Source organism: Lissotriton vulgaris, chromosome 8, assembly GCF_964263255.1.
Source record: "Lissotriton vulgaris chromosome 8, aLisVul1.2, whole genome shotgun sequence".
NCBI classification, from domain to species: domain Eukaryota; kingdom Metazoa; phylum Chordata; class Amphibia; order Caudata; family Salamandridae; genus Lissotriton; species Lissotriton vulgaris.
In genome coordinates this window covers 713797290-713821332 of record NC_141696.1, presented here as the reverse complement: position 1 = coordinate 713821332, position 24043 = coordinate 713797290, and the positions used below count along the sequence as shown (strand labels likewise).

General features: G+C 46.2%; 1 protein-coding gene across 4 annotated transcripts in view; it reads left to right on the top strand.

Annotated features, from left to right (window-relative positions):
- The window catches only part of MAP3K15 (mitogen-activated protein kinase kinase kinase 15), a 1281486-nt gene that overhangs the window by 524869 nt on the left and 732574 nt on the right, over positions 1-24043 (top strand). For all 4 annotated transcript variants that reach the window (XM_086934586.1, XM_086934588.1, XM_086934587.1 and 1 more), the window contains exon 5: positions 6210-6378. In XM_086934586.1, the coding sequence (XP_086790712.1) occupies positions 6210-6378 (169 nt within the window). The remainder of the gene's footprint in view (positions 1-6209; positions 6379-24043) is intronic.

Sequence of the window (24043 nt, the reverse complement as noted above, 5' to 3'; positions counted from 1 at the left end):
GAAAGGGAAGGAGGGGTTGCAGCAGAGTTCCTTAGGTAGTGAGTTGATGATCAATTATGGTGTAAATTCATTATCCTTGATGGTGAAGTAAGATCTTTTACTTGTGTAATCCTTCACGTGCCCCAACTAGATTAAAACACAGATGACAACTCAGTTGTCATCTGTGTTTTAATATAGTTGAACTGTATCACTGTTTTGTCTAATTTGTGCAGAGTGCTCATCAACTCTTTATTGCCTTGCATAATCATCGGAAATGTCTCTAGCTTGATGCCAGGCACGTGGCAACTGGGCAGCACCTTTTGGTGTCTGCTGTTGTGTGTTTTGTGGCGTGGGTATGCACAGTTCCTGTTTTTAAACGTGTTGTCGGTGATCACGGCCAAAAAGTGTCGCCGAAATATCACCTGATTTGCACATGCGTGTCTAGCAGCTTAGCAAATGGAACATTTAAGTTCACTGTCCCCTCTCATGGTCAGATCTTCCAACATGGCAGCTCCCACGGGTCGCTCTCACACACACATGTGCTTGCAGGTGCGAAGTCCACTGTCCATTATAGAAGTGGGCGAGCCAACGAATTAACAGAGAGAGCCGAGCCAGAGCCAAGCGAAGGGTCTGCCTGGACTCCGAGAGCCCATGCACTCCTGAAAATAGGTGCCTTTCAAGTCGTGCAACAAACATCATGAAAAGTATGATCATCTCTTTAAAATAAAAATAAAATGGTTTCCTTTAACATGCAGTAGCGTTTTGCCTTGATCCATTGGATTAGTGTTACATAGCGCACACCTTGAAATCACACGTTGAAGGGTTCCCTCAAATGTAATGATGAAGAAAAACGATGCTCCGTAAAACAAAATATTTTCCTAGGATCACACAATTTGGTCAAGCAAGGAAGCCAGGATTGGTCCGAAGTTTTTCTGGTTCCACATTATGCAATTCAGCCACTAAATGGCTACCTCTTTTGATTTAACACCAAAGGGCTCTGCTTTGTTTTCAATTCTTGACACCTAATGGCACAGCGGGTGGCATCCAAACGTCACCTTAAAGCTCAGCTCGTTGTGGGCTCATGGTTCCAAGAGAACCTCGAGCTGAGCCGCAGCCGGGCCTCTGGCTCGAGCCTGGCTTGAGTCATAAGTGGCTCGCCGACTACTAATGCATATTAGGTTGAGATGCTTACTGACTGTGGGGCACACTGTGTGCCAGCAAGACTTACTTCTGTAATGGGTCTTAGCAACATTGTAATTTGGGGCCGCTCTAACACCGACTTACTTCAGCACAAATTCACAGAGCTCACGTGTCGGTTTGCGCTATCCACTGACCTTCCTTACCAATGAGGGCCAGGTAAATTCCTCATATTGGTTAGCTGGACCGCCAAGTTGTCGTTACAGTCTTCTATACTGTCATGTTGCCTGGCCAATTAGATGGCACCGGACCATGTTCTGAGGCATGTATGAGTTATGTACAGCATCTGCTGCTTGTCATTTGTTGGTCCACTTGTTGGGAGACGTTATTAGTTATTTCCCGTGTCTGTGCTGCTTCCTGACTTGAAGGTTTGCCACTGGAAATGGATTCCTTAAGTAAGTGCTTTCTTTAGCAGGTTGGATCTTGTTCTGCGAACTCAGACCCCTGGTCTGTTATTTCCTCTTCCTGACTATTTATCTTGTGTGTTCTAATGCATGTATCACTGCTACACTATATGTGTCATTGAGTGGTGTGCAGATGACAGTCACTTGCCGAATATCTGTTTGTCCTGGTGGGGCACATACTATTTTCTCTGTGTTTATGTTTGCCACTCAAATCATGGATTGTTATTGATTTTACATATAAGTCCCCTGTGTGGGGGTAAAGCATGCCTGTGCTGGGTCCATTGTGGTGTTTGTGACTGGCAGTTGGTGTCAGAGCCTAGTGGCTAAAGCCATAAAAAGGTCTTGCCTTGGGATGGGCCAGTTATAGCTGCGTTGTAATTTCGGGTGCTCTGGCTGAGGATGAGAAGTTGTGCTGTAAATGATGCTGATATGGCTGAGAATGAGCGGATGTACTGTAAATGCTGGTTCTATGGCTGAGGATGAGAGGCTGTGCTGTAAATGCTGCTGCTATGGCTGAGAATGAGCGGATGTACTGTAAATGCTGGTTCTATGGCTGAGGATGAGAGGCTGTGCTGTAAATGCTGTTGCTGTGGCTGAGTATGAGAGGCGGTGCGTTGTGAATGCTGCTGCTTTGGCTGCAAGGCTGTGCTGTAAATGCTGCTGCTATAGCTGAGATTCAGAGGCTGTGCTTTAAATGCTGGTTCTATGGCTGAGGATGAGAGGCTGTGCTGTAAATGCTGGTGCTGTGGCTGAGGATGAGAGGCTGTGCTGTAAATGATGTTGCTATGGCTGAGGATGAGAGGCAGTGCTGTAAATGCTGGTGCTGTGGCTGAGGACGAACGGCTGTGCTGTACATTCTAGTGCTATGGCTGAGGGTGAGAGGCTGTGCTGTAAATGCTTGTGCTATGGCTGAGGATGAGAGGCTGTGCTGTAAATGCTGGTGCTATGGCTGAGGATGAGAGGCTGTATTGTAAATGCTGGTGCTATGGTTGAGAGGCTGTGCTGTAAATGCTGGCACTATGGCTGAGGATGAGAGGCAGTGCTGTAAATGTTGGTGCTATGGCTGAGGATGAGATTCTGTGTTGTAAATGCTGGTGCTATGGCTAAGGATGAGAGGCTGTGTTGTAAATGCTGCTGCTAGGGCTGAGAGGCTGTGCTGTAAATGCTGTTATTTTGGCTGAAACCTAGAGGCTGTGCTGAAATGCTGGCAGTATGGCAGAGAATGAGAGGTTGTGCTGTAAGTGCTGTTGCTACAGCTCAGGATGAGAGGCTGTGCTGTAAGTGCTGTTTCTACGGCTGAGGATGAGGGCCTGTGCTGTAAATGCTGGTGCTATGGCTGAGGATGAGAGGCTGTGCTGTAAATGCTGTTGCTATGGCTGAGGATGAGAGGCTGTGCTGTAAATGCAGGTTCTATGGCTGAGGATGAGAGGCTGTGCTGTAAATGCTGTTATTCTGGCTGAAACCTAGAGGCGGTGCTGAAATGCTGGCAGTATGGCTGAGAATGAGAGGTCTGTGCTGTAAGTGCTGTTGCTACAGCTGAGGATGAGAGGCTGTGCTGTAAGTGTTGTTGCTACGGCTCAGGATGAGGGCCTGTGCTGTAAATGCTGGTGCTATGGCTGAGGATGAGAGGCTGTGCTGTAAATGCTGGTGCTACGGCTGAGGATTAGAGGCTGTGCTGTAAATGCAGGTTCTATGACTGAGGATGAGAGGTTGTGCTGTAAATGCTGGTGGTACGGCTGAAGAACGGAGGCTGTGCTGTAAATGCTGTTGCTGTGGCTGAGTATGAGAGGTTGTGCTGTAAATGCTGGTGCTATGGCTGAAGATGAGAGGCTGTGCTGGTAATGCTGGTGCTACTGCTGAGAATGAGAGGCGGTGCTGTAAATGCTGGTTTTACCACTGAGGATTAGAGGCTGTGCTGTAAATGCAGGTTCTATGGATGAGGATGAGAGGCTGTGCTGTAAATGCTGTTATTTTGGCTGAGGATGAGCGGCTGTGCTGTTAATGCTGGTGCTACGGCTGAGGATGAGAGGCTGTGCTGTAAATGCTGTTGCTGTGGCTGAGTATGAGAGGCAGTGTGTTGCGAATACTGCTGCTATGGCTGAGAGGCTGTTCTGTAAATGCTGGTGCTACGGCTGAGGATGAGAGGCTGTGCTGTCAATGCTTTGGCTACGGCTGAGGATGAGAGGCTGTGCTGTAAATGCTGTTGCTATGGCCGAGTATGAGAGGCGGTGCGCTGTGAATGCTGCTGCTTTGGCTGAGAGTCTGTGCTGTAAATGCTGGTGCTACGGCTGAGGATGAGAGGCTCTGCTGTAAATGCTGGTGCTACGGCTGAGGATGAGAGGCTGTGCTGTAAATGCTGGTGCTATGGCTGAGAATGAGAGGCGGTGCGTTGTGAATGCTGCTGCTATGGCTGAGAGGCTGTGCTGTAAATGCTTTGGCTACGGCTGAGGATTAGAGGCTGTGCTGTAAATGCTGGTGCTACGGCTGAGGATGAGAGGCTGTGCTGTAAATGCTGGTGCGATGACTGAGTATGAGAAGCTGTGCTGTAAATGCTGGTGCTACGGCTGAGGATTAGAGTCTGTGCTGTAAATGCAGGTTCTATGACTGAGGGTGAGAGGCTGTGCTGTAAATGCTGGTGGTACGGCTGAGGAACGGAGGTTGTGCTGTAAATGCTGTTGCTGTGGCTGAAGATGAGAAGCTGTGCTGGTAATGCTGGTGCTACTGCTGAGTATGAGAGGTTGTGCTGTAAATGCTGGTGCTACGGCTGAAGATGAGAGGCTGTGCTGGTAATGCTGGTGCTACTGCTGAGAATGAGAGGCGGTGCTGTAAATGCTGGTTTTACCGCTGAGGATGAGAGGCTGTGCTGTAAATGCTGTTATTTTGGCTGAGGATGAGCAGCTGTGCTGTCAATGCTGGTGATACGGCTGAGGATGAGAGGCTGTGCTGTAAATGCTGTTGCTGTGGCTGAGTATGAGAGGCAGTGTGTTGTGAATACTGCTGCTATGGCTGAGAGGCTGTTCTGTAAATGCTGATGCTACGGCTGAGGATGAGAGGCTGTGCTGTAAATGCTTTAGCTACGGCTGAGGATGAGAGGCTGTGCTGTAAATGCTGGTGCTATGGCCGAGTATGAGAGGCAGTGCGTTGTGAATGCTGCTGCTATGGCTGAGAGGCTGTGTTGTAAATGCTGGTGCTACGGCTGAGGATGAGAGGCTCTGCTGTAAATGCTGGTGCTACGGCTGAGGATGAGAGGCTGTGCTGTAAATGCTGGTGCTATGGCTGAGTATGAGAGGCGGTGCATTGGGAATGCTGCTGCTTTCGCTGAGAGGCTGTGCTGTAAATGCTGGTGCTACGGCTGAGGATGAGGGGCTGTGCTTTAAATGCTGGTGGTACGGCTGAGGAACGGAGGCTGTGCTGTAAATGCTGGTGCTACGGCTGAGGATGAGAGGCTGTGCCGTAAATGCTGGTGCTATGGCTGAGTATGAGAGGCGGTGCATTGGGAATGCTGCTGCTTTGGCTGAGAGGCTGTACTGTAAATGCTGGTGCTACGGCTGAGGATGAGAGGCTGTGCTTTAAATGCTGGTGGTACGGCTGAGGAACGGAGGCTGTGCTGTAAATGCTGGTGCTACGGCTGAGGATGAGAGGCTGTGCTGTAAATGCTGGTGCTACGGCTGAGGATGAGAGGCTGTGCTGTAAATGCTGGTGCTATGGCTGAGTATGAGAGGCAGTGCGTTGTGAATGCTGCTGCTATGGCTGAGAATCTGTGCTGTAAATGCTGTTATTTTGGGCTGTAGCTGCAACTGAAGGTCTAAGGTGGTGTTATAAACGCTGTGGCTTATGTTGAAGAGTTGGATCTGAGTTTCTAGTGGTGCCCTTACCTCAGTCAGATTATATAACAGTAGAATATTTCTCATTCTTACCTTTGTGATCCTAATTTCGGTGGAAACCAGAGATTCTTCCCAAATCAGTATCCAAAGATACACAGTATTACCTCGTGGGTCCGGTTTTCTGGGAGTACATCTTGTCCAGTAAAACATGGTGGAGAACATTCATGGAAACCATCAATTGAATGTGAAATGTATATGCAGAAACAAGCGTGGAAGCCCGCAGTATTGCTGTTATTCCCCAATTCTTATATTCCTAGTGAAATTGCTGCACCCAGCTGTATTCCAGTATTAGGATTTCCACGAAGGATGTAATGAAGTTCCTGGTTTAATTTTGCTGCTGTGTGTTATGCTGTTTGGTTATGTCTTTAACCCCACGATTGAATTACAATATTTCCTGTAGTATTGTATTTTATATCGCACCTTCATCATTTACATTGGCAATTTACTGAGCAAATGTCCCACTTGCCTCTCCTAAAGATAGTATTGAGTTCTTGACCGGCTCTGATCCCTGCAATACATTATTTCTTGCATTTTGTGGTTCAAAATAAAAAGGAAACTAGGGCCATATGTATCAAAGGGGTTTACCCATTCTGTGTCTATGAGAAAATGTGTTCATACATATGGCCCCCTGTCAATAAAGGATATGCATAGTGTTTCACAGCCTTTTCTTACATAACTTCTTATTGTCTTCACATTGTCTATTTGAGTGTATTTATTTGTGTGTCTCTCTGTTTTACTTCTCAAGTGCATATTTCAAGGAAACACTGCTGAATGACATTAGGAAGGCCCGAGAGAAGTATCAGGGGGACGAGCTCGCGAAGGAGCTGACCCGGATAAAGTTGCGGATGGACAACACCGAGGTGCTCACGTCGGACATTGTCATTAACCTGCTTCTCTCCTACCGAGATATCCAGGTATGTGGGAGATCAGGACCCACGCCATTACTTGAAAAAGTGTACGTCCCGCTTGCCTGGGCTACCTTAATTCTAACTGACTATGACAACTGTCCATTAGACCCAAAGTGGAGATTGTGGGCCTGGTTCACAAAGATTTGTGTATAAGTAGATGTACTCCTGGCTTACTCCTGGAATCCAGGAGTACTGCTAGAGTAAGTCACAGCAAAACCTTTGAGAAGTGGTAATCTTTCTGTGTGTTCCACAGTCTCAGGGCAGGTTGAATTTATAACTGTGAGCATGACAGGACAATCTAATGTGCAATTACCCCACATGTTCCTAATTGTTTTAAAGTTATAAATATCACATGTTGAAGCATGGTATTGATACATTACTTTTAATCATATTATTATGCATATGAGCAATTTACATTTGTAATTAGCATCGCATCATTTGACTGATATAGACAGTGATTGTGCAACAGCTACTCAATAATGATCTTCTTATACACGCAAAAGATGGTCTCTCGATTAATTCTGTAATCAGAATAGTTTTTGCTTTTTTTAATAGTGATTGGAGTAGGGTAAGAGAACGGTCAGAGTCAGTAGGAGACTAAGGCCTTCATTACAACGGCCTTATACTTTGTTAAGGAGTAAATAACTAAAGTGTCAAATGTGGTATTTACAGGAGCATTATTACCTCCTCATTCTGGATTTGGCCCCTCGGAATGGGCAGTAATGCGGTAAAATCACGCTACAAAGCTCAACAAATTTCTGAGTTTCCCTGCACACATTGCATCAATTTTTACCTGAATAAATTGGTGTGGGGAAAAAGCACACATTTCTCAGACTGCTTGTGATTCTGATAAGGGTTTATGCTTCTGTTTGCACATTTCCACCACCAATCATTAATTTTAGCATATGTTCAAATTTGCACCATGACTCTGTAATGATTTGCACATGTTGAGATTTTCGTTGTCGCTCACGAATCCTCAGTGCATAGCCATATTTGCATCATCTCTCAGTAATGCTGCCACATTCTGTTTAAATTTTGTAACAAAGACAGAGCCACCCAGTTATCCCTCGAGGACTGGGTACAATATAAATAGAATTTCATTTTCATTTTCAATCTTTATTTCGACCATTTGGTCATAAAAGATACACATAAATTTAAAAATCACATAATTGTATCAGATTTGATAAAACATTAGTACATGATTTAAAATCCACATCAAACGTTATTAACACTGTTAAAAATAAAGGAATTCAACAGTCTACCCCGCATCTTTTTAAAAGGCGATTACGTGTATACCACACATTTGTAAAAAATTTGGCAAGCGCAAAAACAATTGGGCCGGAAACATCACATTTTAGAATCCTATACATAGGCATGTATTCCCTGCCACCCAAGTTCTTGATCAAAGGCAGTAGCCAGTACTTTCTGGCTGCCATATATGCTGGGCAGAAAAAAATCACATGCAAGTCATTTTCCTCTTTGTCAGCACAAAGGGGACAATACTTAGTGGAAGGGACTTGCGACCAGGTACTAGAAAAGGAGCGTAAGGGCAGTGTGCCGTATCTCCACTGGAGAAATAACTTTCTAGTGAGAACCGGGTATATAGGGTCAAAGGCCTTTTCAAATGCGTAAAGGTCCTTGTTTTGCAGGAATTTAGAGGAAAGAGACCCCTCTGTCTGGGTAGCTAGAGCCCTTCCCCTTTTGTGTTCATGATACAGATTCGCCAGAGATCTCTTAGAGATTCTGGGTGCTGTATCTGCTGGTTTATTCCACAATTCGGGGAGCCCCATATCTATGCACACTGACTGGATATTTTGGACCCAGGGGATACTAAGCGCCTTGGGGTGTTTTAATATTTCGGCCAGTTCTGCCCTATAGTCGGCGAGATCGTCACTGCTCCAAAGCCTGCGCCAGAAGGCTATGGGTCTTAGACTTATCTCGTCGGCAAGAGGCCGTAGCCCTAGATCAAGCCTCAAAGGTAGAAGTGGGGTGCTGGGTGGAAGTGCGGTAATTTGCCTTACGAATCTGTTTTCCGTGACTGACAGATTCTGACATGAAGTATGGCCCCACAATTCAGCCCCGTACAAGATCGCACCCCTGGCTTGTGCTTTATATATCTGAATTAGGGCCCCCAATGGGCGATAAGTCGAGCCAGTCATCATCCGGGAGATACCCCCGGTGATTTGTACTAATTTAAGGTTGGCCCTAGTTTGATGGGTCCCCCAGGTCATATTTTCATTGAGTGTCACGCCGAGATATTCAAACGTGGCTACTCTTTCCAGCCGTGCTGCTCCCAGCACTGGATTCGGGCGCTGTTTGGGGCTTGGATTCAATACCATGTATTTTGTTTTCATGGCATTGATTTCCAATCCTCTGTCCTGACAGAAGGCCACAAAGGCATCCAGTATCCTTTGGATGCCCATGGGAGTTTTGGATACCAACAGCGTGTCGTCCGCAAACATTATTGCGGGCACACTGTTGCCATTTAATTTGGGGGCATCTGTGTAGTCAGTGGCGTTCAGATGAGCGACTACCCCGTTGACAAAGAGGCAAAACAGGGTCGGCGCCAGCACACAACCCTGTCTTACCCCCCTGCCAACGGGGAATCTCTCAGTCAGCTCCCCCGACCTCCCACACCTTACTTGGGCATAATTGTTGTGATGCAGCCTCTGTAAGGTCAGTAAGATGTCTGGTGGTACGCCCATCCCTGCTAGAATGACCCATAGTTTTCCCCTGGGCACGAGGTCGAAGGCGGCTCGTAGGTCCACGAAAATCGTGTAGAGACTGCCACCCTCGAACCTCACTGTCTTCCAGTAGACCAGGTTCAATCTGAAAACCTGGTCCACAGTCGATACCCCTTTCCTAAAGCCTGCCTGATATGGACTGAGGGCACCTGCCTCCTCGATCCATTCCTGAAGCCTATTCAGGAGGACCCTGCCAAACAACTTCTGCGCTACGTCGATCAAGCTAATTGGTCTGTAGTTGGCTGGGAGGAGGGGGGATCCCTTTTTGTAGATCGGGACCACCTCAGCCCCCAGCCAAGTACTAGGGATTTCCATCCCACCAAGAATGCCATTAAAGAGAGCAGCGAGGTAGGGCGCCCAGACAGTGGGCTCCTGCTTGTACAGGTCTCCCGGTAGCCCGTCCAGCCCAGGTGCCTTCCCCGAAGCCAGGCCTGAAATGGCAGCAGTGACCTCACTCAGTGTTATTTGATCTGCCTTAGAGCCCTGCCTCTCTGGTTCGGTCACCGCAGGGAGTTCTCCGGGCTCAGTGCTATATAAAGACTGGAAGTGGGCCTGCCACACTCCAGGAGCTATGTTAGGCTCCACAGCTGTATGTAAGCTCCCTGATCCCCCGTTCACCATTCTCCAAAACAGGTGTTGGTCTTGCACTGCTAGGGCCTTGGTGAGTTCTTCCCACTGGCTTTCCTCCCATTCTATTTTAGCCTGGGCGAGAAGTTTCTTGTATGCATACCTGCATTGCTTAAGGCGTTCCCCTCCTTTGCCCTCCTTTATTACTCCAAGGAGTTCTGTTTTGGCCCGTCTACAGGCCACATTGTACCATTGAGTTCTGCCATGGCACCTCTCTATTGTCTTACGGACTTTACAAGTGAAGTGGGGTGCCGCGATTTTTATAAGCTCATTGTGGGCATCAGACAGTTTACTCCTTATGTCTGTTTCACTTGCCACGCTATCAAGGTCCCCCACAATTGCCAGGATAGGGGTAATCTCTGCATAGAGCCTTGGGAGTTTGTCCTTTTTAGTGACCATTTGCTCCCACCTGAGTCTTCTCCTGCTGCTATCTATGAGAAGCGTGGGGTGATTCCCTTCTGCATGGGTCGCTAAGCCCTGGGGTGCTGGATGAACAAGGTCTAACTCAAGGGAATTATGATCACTGTCCAGCCTGTCTATTACCCTAAAATCTTGTATAGTAGACCACCTTGCTAGTTGGACCAGAACATAGTCCAGGTATGACTCTCTTCCCCGGCGGTTATAGGTATTTTTGCCAGGTGTGTCCGAGTTGACTCTCCCATTACATGCTCTAAGTCCATACCTTAGGGTAAGGGCAGTGATTTGCAGCGCCAATGGGTTCCAGGCCTTCGGGGGTGGAACATCAACCCCTGGTTCTGCCCACCTAGCTTCTTCATCCGATAAAAACCCTTCTTGGAGGCCTGGGAGTGGCTCATAGTGAGAATTAAAGTCCCCACCCACCACATAGTATGAATCGGTCGACAGTTCAGATAAAAAATTCGAAAGTTCATTAAAAGTCGGTGATTCTTTTGCCTTTCCCATCGGCCGTGAATAGATGTTAACCAGCAAGAGGTTTGCTTTGTTTGGCCATGTCAGTGAGACCACCAAGATGTCATCGGAGTTGCATGGGAGCCGTGATGCCACACAGCCCAGATGAGCTGCAACCCATATCACGAGTCCCCCTGAGGGGCGGCCTTTGCCTTCCCATCTGGCTGGAATAAAGAATGATGTGTAGCCTTGGTGACCAAAGTCCTCTCTAGCCCAAGTTTCCTGAAACATGCATATGTCGCCAGTTTCTATATAGTTTACCCAGGTCGGCTCTTCCAGTTTGTTTGCTAGTCCCGCGATGTTCCAGGAGATTATCCTCAGATGTTCAAGAGTGGGTGATGTCAAAGTGCAAAGATTGGAAGAAGTCGGACCTGGCTCCTCCTGTGTTGCAGGGCCTAAAGCTGGGGCAACATAGGTTACATGCGGCACCATAGAACCCCTGTCCCCCTCGCCCGCATGGAGGGGAGCCAAAGTTACCCCCTCAGCAAGAACTTCTCCATCAGTGTCTGGGTGAGAGCATTCAATTCTGCCGTGATCTATTGCAGATAGGTCGTTCAGTGGGCCAGAGCTAGGGCCGGGGGAGGAAGTAGAATGCTCTAACGACCCAGAGGGGATCGAAGCCCCTGCCACTGTCTTACAAGCAGAAAGTCAGTCGACCCCATCCAAGCCGTCCAGGCAGTTGAAGCGATTGAAATCACAGAAGGGTGTATCTGGTGGCTGAAAATAAGGGCGTTGTACAGGGCCATTGTGATTGCGACTATGTTCCACCCTTGTCCAGTCATCATACATTGGGGCCTGGCGTTTAGGAATCGGGGGGAAGAAGAATGAAACTGGGAGGGTCTGTATGGTGGAATCTAGGGAACGGTTCCTTCCTCTGCAAATGTGTCGGACCGTACCCGGGTCCTTGAAGGTTACCATAATACAGTCCCCCACTATAGTTTTCCTAGTCTTCCCTAGCCATGGAACCCTTCTTACCATGATGATTTCGTTGTTATATTGGGGAGGCAGGGGTCGGTTCCAATTGAGCCATTTGATTACCTTTTTCTTGAGAGACTGGTAATCCTCATTTTCCCCTGATCTTAGGTGAGGGGCTCCCGCTAAGACCACCATTAATCTATTGGCCTCTGGTGGAAGATCTGGCCTCCGTGGTCTAGGAGTTGGACAAACGGGCGTGGGTGTGGGAACATTGGCCTGGCCTTGATGCGTTCCAGAAGGCTCTATTTGTGAGCTATGTGGGGTTGAGTCCACTAGATGGGTGGGTCTGGTGCTTTGATTGTTGTGCCGCACCTGGGTTTGGATGGCCATAAGGGGTTGGAGCGGGGCGGCAGATGGCATGCTTCTAGGGGGGGCTCTGCTGGCAATATTTGCCAAGTCTTCTTTGGAAGGTTCCGCAGTCGGGGGAGAGATTTCCACTGGCTTGGTCTGCTTACTTACTAGAGTGCTCAGGGTGGTAAGAGAGGTTTCTAGTAAGGTGAGCCTGATCTCGACTTTTTTTAAGCTGTCGGTGATTGGCTGTAAAAGGGAGCGGAGTAGGAATTCAATGTTCCCCTTGGCAGAGAATGGATTAATTGGATTTGGCGTAGTGTCCTCTTGATCTTTGGTGGTGGCATTAGTTCCGGTATTTAAGAGCTTGGAAGGAGGCACCATCTCTGTGTGCTTCCCCGGTTGGGCAATATTTGGCAGTTTCTTGCCAAAATCCAAATGGGTTATTTTGGGTTTCCCCCGCCCTCCCGTTGTTTTCCGAGCACGTTTGCTAGGAGGGGGCCTATGTAGCTCCACCGCTACCTTTATTTTGGGCTTGCTCTTATTGGCCACTTGAATAGATGGAGTTTGAGTTACCACGGTGACAGGTGATTGGAAAATCTCTAGGGGGACTGATTCTACGTTTTGTACAAGTGCTAACCCTGAAGTGGCGGGAATTTCCCTTAACAAGAGAGGAAAATCCTCTAGTGACAAAATGTTAGGACTGCTGGGTAGCGCTCCTCCCTCTTGGGTAGTAGGGCATGGGCTAATGTCAATCAAGGGCCTGTTTTTCATAGATTCGATGGAGCGCCTCCGCTCCGCCCTGCGTTTCTCCAGAGAACCGTCCGTGTCCACCTCGCCTTTGTTGGACTTGAAATAATTATCCAGAGTCCCGGAGCTAGATGCTCCCTCCCTCGAGGGGGTATCCCGGTGTATGGGCGAGGGCATTACCTTGGTTGTGGCACGAAAAGAAATCAAGAGAGGGGGCCCAGCCCGGCCTCCCTCGGCCACTGACGGCCTAAGACGGTCCCGCCCTTGTCCCGGGCTTCTCCCGGCGCCCTCCCGCGCGCTCCCGCGCAGCGGTGGCCGGTGTTGGAGTTATAGGGGAGGTGACTCGCTGGTGGGCGGGGCTTGCAGGGAGAGCGGGCCAGGTGTAGACTATTGGCCGTGCAGGGACTCCTGGTAGTTAGAGTCCCTGCTTGCTCGCAGCCCTGCAGCTCTCCGCCTCTGCTCCTCACCAGCACCCAAAGCAGACAGCAGTAGAATCCAGCACTCCTCCCAGCGAAGCGGGACCCGCGCAGCGGGTCCGGCGAGGAAGAGCACACGAGTCAGGCACAGCAGCAGGCTCTCAGCCCGGGATTCTTCAGTTCACGCAGGATACAGGGCAGTACAGACCCGTAAAGCGTCCCACAGAAGCAAGAAGCAGGTACGGTTATGAAGGTCCGGTCGCTGGTGGGCGGGGCTTGCAGGGAGAGCGGGCCAGGTGTAGACTATTGGCCGTGCAGGGACTCCTGGTAGTTAGAGTCCCTGCTTGCTCGCAGCCCTGCAGCTCTCCGCCTCTGCTCCTCACCAGCACCCAAAGCAGACAGCAGTAGAATCCAGCACTCCTCCCAGCGAAGCGGGACCCGCGCAGCGGGTCCGGCGAGGAAGAGCACACGAGTCAGGCACAGCAGCAGGCTCTCAGCCCGGGATTCTTCAGTTCACGCAGGATACAGGGCAGTACAGACCCGGAAAGCGTCCCACAGAAGCAAGAAGCAGGTACGGTTATGAAGGTCCGGTCGCTGGTGGGCGGGGCTTGCAGGGAGAGCGGGCCAGGTGTAGACTATTGGCCGTGCAGGGACTCCTGGTAGTTAGAGTCCCTGCTTGCTCGCAGCCCTGCAGCTCTCCGCCTCTGCTCCTCACCAGCACCCAAAGCAGACAGCAGTAGAATCCAGCACTCCTCCCAGCGAAGCGGGACCCGCGCAGCGGGTCCGGCGAGGAAGAGCACACGAGTCAGGCACAGCAGCAGGCTCTCAGCCCGGGATTCTTCAGTTCACGCAGGATACAGGGCAGTACAGACCCGGAAAGCGTCCCACAGAAGCAAGAAGCAGGTACGGTTATGAAGGTCCGGTCGCTGGTGGGCGGGGCTTGCAGGGAGAGCGGGCCAGGTGTAATAGAATTACACAAGTGTCCCCTAAGGAATTATTTCTCAATTATTTCTTATTCATAATTTGTCACAGAAAGTGAACATATGTTAGTACATGGGATTCTTCTCAAATATCATTATTTATTGTGACCAAAATTCAGTATGGCAACACTATACTACTAACATTTTAGTTCTTATTGTGAGTAGTATATAACATCTTATGCTTCAGTTGCATGGACAAACAAAATACCATACATCATAAATATCTCCAAATCACATATGACGGTTTCAAATTAACACAAATGTTCATTTGTAAGCAAAACGATGTTTAAGCGTCGACGTTTCGGTCCAGTATTGGTTTACATATTCCCCAGGCCCATCTTCAGGACGAAAATGTTGCATCTCCCTAATTTCAAAATAAACACAATTAATAAATGACCTCTTTACATCTCTGCAAAAAAAGGTATCGTCTGCTCACCACAAGAGACACCCAAACGGTGAAAAATGCAAGATCTGAATTTTGCGACACCACGTGTACACATAATGCACCAACTTATTAGGGAGTGCTCCCCAGCCTGTAACCCAAAACAGGTCAAAACAGAAACCCAAAGTTTAAAAATCTTACCTAATACTTCCAGCCGGAAGTTTTAAATTAGCCAAGCGGACCTCAATGTCCAAAAATCTAGAAAATATTGAAAAAGCAACCTAATATTTACAAAGGGCTTTGTCAAAATTCTTTAAAATGGTCTAACTCAACCACCTATGTATCATACTCACTCTAATTCAGAGCTGGTGTTCTCAGTAGTCGACCCTATACAATGAAACGACAGATAAACATTTACACTCTATTCCTAAAAGCCTGTTCATGAAACACAATCAAAGAGACCCAGAGCAAAAGGAACTTACAAACTCAATTTGGATTTGTCAATCTGCAAGTAAAATAAAACAACACTCAATTAATATACCGTGCGTTACAACCGTTGTCATAGATATAGCCGCAACCAACAGCGTGATCGTATAACTAACATTACTTACTATCCAAGTCTGTGTATCTCGAGTTGTACACCTACAAATAATAAACTGACATTAGTTTCCTAAAATCAAAGAAAGTCTCCAATGTGAATGACAAAACGTTCCTAGGCAAGGACTTACTTGAGAGAAAGGTAACCGCTGACGTCAAAGTCCGACCGATAATCTTACTCTAGATCCGATCGGAACAAGCCACTAGTTAAAGAAAGTGAGGACGGGTTAGGCGTGATGACGTCAAAACCCTAAAGTATCGCCGCCATCTTGGAGTGGTAACAACCCACCTAATGCCGAATCTTATCGTATAAAATCATGATATCTCCTTTGTTATCACTGGTCAAAATGTCTAAGCTCATGCATAAATATGCAAACACGCGTACATATATTGGCCCGATTGAACTTATAAAGGAAGGCTTTAAAAACGGCTATCTTCTTGTATGCCTGATGGTATTATGCGTCATCCTAAAGCCACATAAAAGTGTCATTCATGTAGAATCTAAGACGACTCCATCATAATGCTGAAAACAAGCAACATCATCTTTTGGAATAGCAATCACCACTTGTCGAACACCAGTTATATGAAAAGAGTCTTTTTTTGCCTAATGTATAGCTAAAGACCGCTTTAAATATGTATAAACTAACTTGATATATGTACCCAGAGTTATACCTATAGGTTATAAAGTAGCCAAGGTATGCCATTCAATAAGGGAGTTTAACCCCTTTTCCACAGTGTCACAAGACCAGATCCACCTATTCTCTCTTAAGGTGAGCAGACGATCAACATTATGATATCGTTTAGTACTTTTGACCACATCTAAACAAACCATTGCATATCAGAAGGTAGGTGAGCTTTCTGTTGGTAATGTTCTACTAGTGGAGCAGTAATCACATTGCATATTATACGGGATTGGTGCTGTAAAATTCGTTTTTTTACTTCCTGTGTGGTTTTACCAATGTAGGTTAACCCACATGGACATTGGAGACAATAGATGACATTTTTTGTATGACAATTCGAGTGATGATACAGTTTGATTTTTTTGCCATTAACTACACAATCCTTTATAACATTCGTTGTTGCACACGCTGCACAATTCCCGCAGGGAAAATGCCCAGTAATAGGGGCTAGACCCCATTGTGTCTGAATTGTACTGGGTGTAGGTTCTTTGTAGGCTTTGACTAAGTGATCTCTCAAGTTCCTCCCCCTTTTGAACGCAAACCGTGGCTGCGCCAGGAAAGGTTCCATTTTATTGATCAAATGCCAATTGTGCCTAATGATCTTTTTGATTTGATTAGATTTAGATCCAAATGTCATCACACAAGTGATAGGTTGAGATTTTATTGTGTCTGAATTGCACGTGTCTTTTTTGGGCCAATAGAGCCCCACGATCGTAGTACCAGGCCCGTTTCATGGCTTTTTTCACTAGTCTGTAGGGGTATGATCTCATCATTAATTTTGTTTGCAATGTTTTGGCCTCCCGAAAATAATCCTCCTTTTTGGTACAGTTACGTCGAATGCGTAAAAACTGTCCAAAAGGGAGGTTATCTCTAAGATTGTGAGGATGATAACTGTTATATTTAAGTAACGTATTCCTTGCAGTAGGTTTAGTATACAAACTCATGGTCAGGACATTATTGTCATTTGAAATTGTTAGATCTAAAAAATCAATCTTTTCGTTGTTGCTCTCTAAAGTAAATTGTAGATGTACATTCTGCTGGTTAAGCCAGACATGAAAGTTTTTTAGCACTTCTTCGGTGCCATCCCAAACTATACAGACGTCATCTATATACCTTAGATAATGATCCATATATTTACTGTAGGGATTGTTCTCATAGATCACCCTTTCTTCAAAATCCGCCACATATAGATTAGCAATGTCCGGCGCAAAAATGGCGCCCATAGCTACACCTTGTTGTTGGACATAGAAATCACGATCAAAGAGAAAATAATTTTCCTCTAGGGCAATTTTAGCACATTGGACAATGAAATCTGTAGGTACCTGATGGGGACATGTACGTTTCTCTGATGTATTTCTGATCACAATAAGAGCTTCGTTTTGGGGAATACTTTAATATAAACTTTCAATGGTAATTGTGACCAGGATATACGAGAGAGGATCATATGGTTGCCCTTCTAGTTTCACAATTACATCTCTACTGTCCTGTGTATAGGCTTTACTCAAAGGGTTTCAGAAAGTACTCAACATATTCTGCCAACGGTTGTAATATAGATTGGCAGCCCGCCACTATAGGTCTCCCTGGTGGTTTTTGGCAATGTTTATGAATTTTTGGTAGCGTATAAAACGCTGGAATTGTATAGTCCTTCTTATTCATATAATCAAACACCTTTTTGCTCAGCCACATACCATGCAGTCCCATAGTAGTTAGTGATATTATTTCTTTTCTTATTCTTGTTGTAGGATCACCTCTCAATTTGGTGTAGTGAACTGGATTATTAAGCTGTCTGAGGGCTTCACGGTCATAGTCAGATTTGTCCTGTAAAATTATACCTCCCCCTTTGTCTGCCGGTTTCACGATCAAATCGTCACGGCTAGACAAAGATTTTAAGGTAGCATTTTCTTCTTTCGAGAAATTGAATTTAACATATTTCCTATGTAGAAAAAGTTGTTGGATTTCGTTTAATACCACATTTTCAAAGGTTACTAGATCTTTTGGCATAGTGTTAGTTAATGGAAAAAAGGTTGATGGACATTTAAGACCACTAACATTGACCGTCTGTGCCATAGGTGAATTAGCAAAAAATTGTTTAAGACATAGAGTTCTGAAAAATTTCTGAATTTCCACCTCAGTCAAAAACACATCATTTCTATTTGTAGGGACAAAAGATAGGCCATGACTCAAAACATCCATCTCATTTTGACTCAATATGTATGATGATAAATTAAATATGGGGACAGTCTCCATATTTGGATTCATATCAGTCAGAATTAACGAGTTACTTGTTACCACTCGTAATAGTTGTTGCAAGTCTGTCGGAACCCCGGAGTATATTGGTTGCGATACCAACCCCTCCGAGTGTTCCGGGAACGTCCCCTCTGTTGTTGCTGACCCCTCGATAAAAAAGAAGGTGAATTATGTCCTCTACCTCCCCTGAAATTGGAACCACCTGGCCTACTTAGAGTATCATCCGAGCTTGAGGACCCTGTATCTGAGAAAGTAGTGTGCTTAGGAACCCAGTTAGACTGATTTGAAGTCTGTTGAAAGAAGTCTTTTTTTAGATAGGGGTAAGTACTTTCCCTACTGTAATTCTTTAGATCTTTCTGTAATTTCTCTGTCTTCTTCAGAATATTATTTCTCTGGAAATCAGTAATGATGGCGTCTAGTTTTTTAAAAAAATCCTCAATATCTGTAGCTACAGGATCCTCACAAATCTGTTTCTCTAATTCTGCGATTTCCAATTTTAGTTTGTCAATGTGTCTTAGAGCTGTTTCAATGATCAGAACCATCCAGCTTCTGGAGCATTTATTAGAAGCAAAGCTAAACCCTACTTTGTAGTCTTCATCCTCAACAAAAATGACTGGGATGTTTCGAACCTGTAGCCTCACTGGGATAATATTGTTATTGAGGCAGTCTGGTAGGAATTTCGCATGTAACTCTGTACGAATGAGCTTTTTATGGAGTCTTTCTAGGTTGTTACGTACGACTGACTGTTGGGTATTTAAATTGGTGTTGGTACTTTGTGGGCCTAATAGAGATGGCCCTCCTGCTATCTTGGCAATATAATCATCAGTATATGTAAGGGTTTCTCGTTCAGACATTGATAAATAATATACAATAACAATTCATACACAAAACAAAAAACAAAACACAACTAAAATTACAACAAAAATTACAGGTGAGTTGACTGATACTTTAGAACAAACAAACCACTTTCTTTTGAAAAGGGCCCTTGCAGACTAGTGTCTGCAAACACATAAATGAAAGGACCAGCTTTTTAAATATTGAACAATGTGTTTGGCAGTGTGTGACAGTGCACACTTTCCCAGCCTCTCACCACCATGTTTCCCCTCACTTGCCCGGCCATCACCCCCAGGCTTGCCATCCTCGCTACCCCACCTCCTGACTTGGCTATATCCTGCGCACCGCATGGTCCCCGACTCACTTACCGGGCATCTTCCCGGCCCTTCCCCATGCCCAGTTACACGCACGCGCCCTATTTCCCTCGCCTACCCCTGAATTGTCCTTTCAATCCCGCAGCACTTCACAAGCCAGACAACCCAGTCCTGAAGACGATCCCAATTGAAGAGGATCGAAACGCCGTTGACTCTGCAGAGCAATACTAGGCGCATTCTCTATCGTGGCTCAATACAAATTACAAATTAACTTATACAGTGATGTCATTCTGTCACCATTCTTGAGCCACCCACTGTACATTATTTGCACTACTGTTCATTGTGCGCCGTCCACGCTGTTCACCTTATCACTTGCTTCGCCACGTTCTTCACTAACACGTTCTTGAGCACCAAGTGCTTTGTTGGTTGTCACATGATTTTTTCTTATACAGTGCTGCTATAACTGTATATGCCTGACCATAGAAAAAGTTTTTTATGTTGAAATACAAGATGAATAACAATCTGAAATCAATTGAATAGTGGTCTCCTTATTTCTGTGATTGTAATGCTTGCTGCATACATGCTTATTTGTCTTGAAAACATTACCTTTCTGGGATACTGTTTATTTATCTACTTATTGCACAATGGCACAGTACCACAGGCCAGTACTATGTCCCTCTGAAGTCAGCACAAAAGTACGATACTTTAGCTGGGCAGGCTGGTTTTCAAAGATGGACCTCCGGTCTTGCTACCACCAAATCCTCCTACATCCAACGTCCAGGCACATCACAACGGGTCCAACACATACAGGCCTTCTGCAGTATAAGAGACTCAATTTCAGGATATCCAGGGCCACCAAAGTATTTCGTAATGTAGTGCAGGAGGTGTTGACTGGCATCCCTGGGGTCATCTATGTCAGTAATGACAATCTGGTGTTTGCCAAGTCCATCGAGGAAACACACTGTTTGCCTCAGAAGCTTTATGGAGCAGCTCTGAGACAACAGTCAGACCCTTCACAAGGAGAAAGGCAAGTTCCTGAAAGATCACATCAGCTTCTTCAGATACCATTTCTCCACAACAGGGTAGCCCCAGACCCCAAGATGCTCAAGGATGTGAAGCCGAGTCTGCTTGAGTGTGCCTGAAGTCCGCAGCTTCAGGGGCATGGTTAATTACTGCAGCCACTTCATCAAAGATCTGACCATGCTCACACAACCACTGAGAAAGATTACCAAGGATTATCAAGGTGCAAACTCCCTGTGCCTGGAGCCTGTAACACAAAGAGGCCTTCTAGTGCACGAAAGATGTGCAGACACCTCACAAGCCTACTTTGACCCGTACAAAGGCACCGTACTAGCAGTGGATGACATTTGCACAGGGTTAGGGGCTGTATTGTTGCAAAAAACAGAAGTGCGGAGAGTGGGGCCCAGTAGTCTATGCCAGCCGAGCACTAACACCCACGAAGCAGCAGTATTCCCAGAGTGAACGTGAGACCATTGCAATCCACTGGGGGTGCTGTCACTTCCACCTCTATGTGTATAGGCATCCACTCATGGTGCAGCCAGACCGCAAGCCTCTTGTACTGCTGTTTCAGGGGTCGGCCTCAAAGCCTCCACCAAGATTTGAGAAGTGGGTCCTTTAATTGCAAAAGTATTTCTTCAGGGTAGGATATAAGGCAAGATCACATATCCCCACAGACTACCTCTCCTGACATTAGGAGCTGGGCCCCCATTGAGGAAAAGGAAGCGAAAGAAACTAAAGAGTTTGTGAGGTATATCATTGAACCATCTGGGCCTGACCGGTGATGCTGGAAGCCATTGTCACTGCCACCCACCAAGAAGACTGCATATTACTGGCCATCGCGGTTCTACGTACTGGTAAATGGGTTATTTTAAAGTCCAACTGGGAGCAGAATAGGACCGTATGACACTGCATCCCTGCTAGGCCACTGGGCGACCAGAACGCCAGACTCCAACATCACTGAGGGGGGACCGTGCGGCCCTTCGGAACAGACGAGCCTAGATTTTGGCAGCTTACTGGATGGACGGTAAATGAATGTATTAATCAATGACTACTCTAAATACCCGAGGTAGAGCTGGCGAATACCACCTCTGCCACTGAGCTCATTCACAAACTTTAGAAAGTCATGCCCACTATTGGAATATTGAGAGAACTACACACAGAATGGATCCCCTGTTCCCGCCGTAGGAAGTGGCAGAGTATCTCCAATCCTGGGGCATAAAATACCGGAAAATCATGTGCAACTGACCTCAAGCAAATAGCGAGGTGGAGCGGTTCATGAGAACCGTGAACAAAATACCAAGTATTTTTCACAACCCAAACCACTTCCTGGAAAAAACATCTACTCTTTACTGATGGAATATTGTCAACCATCTCACACTGCCACTGGTGTAGCCCACAGTCAGGTCTGCATGGGACCGACTGTAAGAGAGAGTATAACACATCGTCCCAACTGGGCCCCTGGTATTCTAGAGGACAGCAAAGTCTTAAAGAAAGAACACCAACAAGAAATCCACGTTAAAGTGCTTGGCATCCCCCCATTCATCCGGGTAAGAGACCTAATGCTGGTCAAGGACCAAAGAAATACATTTCCTATGCCCTTTGAAACGAAAGTGTGGCAGGTGGTGAAGCGTCACAGTGCCATGGTCACCCTTCAGAAAGAAAGTGAGGAACGTGTTTTTCAAGAAGTATGAAGGGCCTCAGCCGGTCTAGTCATCTGCCACCTCTCCAGAGCAGCCAAGAGCAGAAGAGGGCCACAGGCAAGCGAAACAGAGAAGTTAGAGGACCCCTGCCTGAAAGCATTTCCGGCAACTGTGCAAGCAAGGCCAGAGTTGCTGAGGAAAATTCAGTTGAGCATCTCACCCCCTGCCATTCTCATGTCTTTGAAGGGGAAAGTGCAAGAGTGAAGATTCAGGTATTTGGCACCCCTGCACCAGGCACCTTCTAGCCTCCTCTGGGACTCCTGGTCGAAAGCACAGCAACCGTCACTGGGGAAAAGGGTCAACTCATTGATCCTCCGGACATGTCCGGGAACTCAGTTTGAATGATCTAATTTTGTTGCATTTGTTTGCATTTGGTTGTTTGTTTATTTAGAGCTTGAGGAGGAATGTAATGTCGAACTCACTCCCTCTTCTCTGGGAGTGAGTAAAGTGAGAGGGATGGTCCAACTGGACCCCCTCGTGACGACTCCCATATGGTTGTGCTCGCCTCTATCGTGGGTTTAACAAATAAAAGACGCATGTGTCTGAGAGGGGGGATGTTATACCACGAGAGGAGTGTCATTATTGCATTTGTGCCGACTTGCGAGGCCCACCGGCACCACACTACAGGCAGATGGGTGTGTTGCAGTGTCAATAGGTCATGACTGAAGTGTTAAGGGATTGAATGGATTTTACCCATTACAGAAGACCGACTCCTCAGCTCCTCTCAGCACCCCATGCGCCTCACCTGGATGAGGGGAAAAAATGTAGAGGCCATGGTGGTAGCAGCAGTCCCGGACCCACTAGCCGACTGAAAGCAAGGAGTATAATGACAGTCAGGGGTTCATGGAGAGATGCTGACCATAGATGCCACAGGCAGGACAGCCTCCATATTGGACCCTAAGGTCTGATTGTACAGCTTCATGTTTACATAAAATGGTAAGCACAAGCTTCTAAGGAAAACCATCTCGGCTAGAAAATGAGACTGGCTTCACGGGAAGGTGTAATTTCAATAATACTGTCTCCCCCCTCCCTGAAAAATTCCAGTGTCTGTCGGGTATCTGCACATCTGTGTGTTTTGGAATGTAGTTGCTGACAATATAAACATAATAGTACAAATTGTTACGCATTATTTGTTGTCTAAACACTATGAACTTTGCATGACACGGCCGTTTACAGCTCTATTTTTGCCTCTCAGAAATGGGCAGTCTGTTTTATAGCAACGTTCTCAGCAAACTTTAGGGCAAGAACTTTCCAGCAGTTTATCTGTCAATAGCAATCGTTGAACACTCATATACTGGTATATGTTCAGGTCATTATACATATGAAACCATACAAACCTTCAATATGGACATACATTCACCAAATTAGTAGTGGTAGTAGAATTATCATCCGACACCCTATGCTCCTTGGGAACGTCCCATACATGAGCCTCTCCCTACCATGATCTGTCAATAGCCTACATTTTTGCTGCTGGTAGGGTAGTGAGAAGGGCAAATAGAAAAAATTATTGCTGTTAGCCCAGTTAATTTTCACTTCCTGGAGGAACTTCTTCAGGACTTCAACATGTGATCAAAGAGCAAAAGTCATTCATGGTGGCTTTAATCCAAATTCAGTTTATCTAATGAAATAGTAGCACTGAAGACATTACTCCACAAAAAAAGGAACGAAACGTGTTGGCTAATTTTTGTTATGGAAAAAGAAAAAGATATGTATAATCTATTGAAGACTGATATGTTTGACTCTTGAAACTACATGACGTGGCAAAATCCATTTAAGTGGGCTGGTGGAGTTGCACCTAAACGTCTCCATTTGAAATGTTAAGGAAGTTGGGTATTTGGGTTACCACAGCTCCATTTGTGAATTATTCAGTACTTTCACTTCCTGGCGTCGCTTTTGTGACCCTTGGGGAAAAGGGTGCTTCCAGATTTACCAGCTAGCTCTCTCATAAGGTGTAGGTTTAACATTAAAGGTTTAATAGCCTTTCATGGAAGAAGGGGAGGTATAATTTCCCCAAATCGACCTTGGTAGCTACCAAAACTTCACACAGCCTGGGCCCACCCAAAACATCCTCTACATGACCTTGAGTCCTGCTGATGGTTCATTGTATTTTTAATGCTTTGTACTGAAAACCTAATACTTTACCTAATTCTGTAACAGAAACTGATATCAGAAAAAACCCTAAAATAGTAC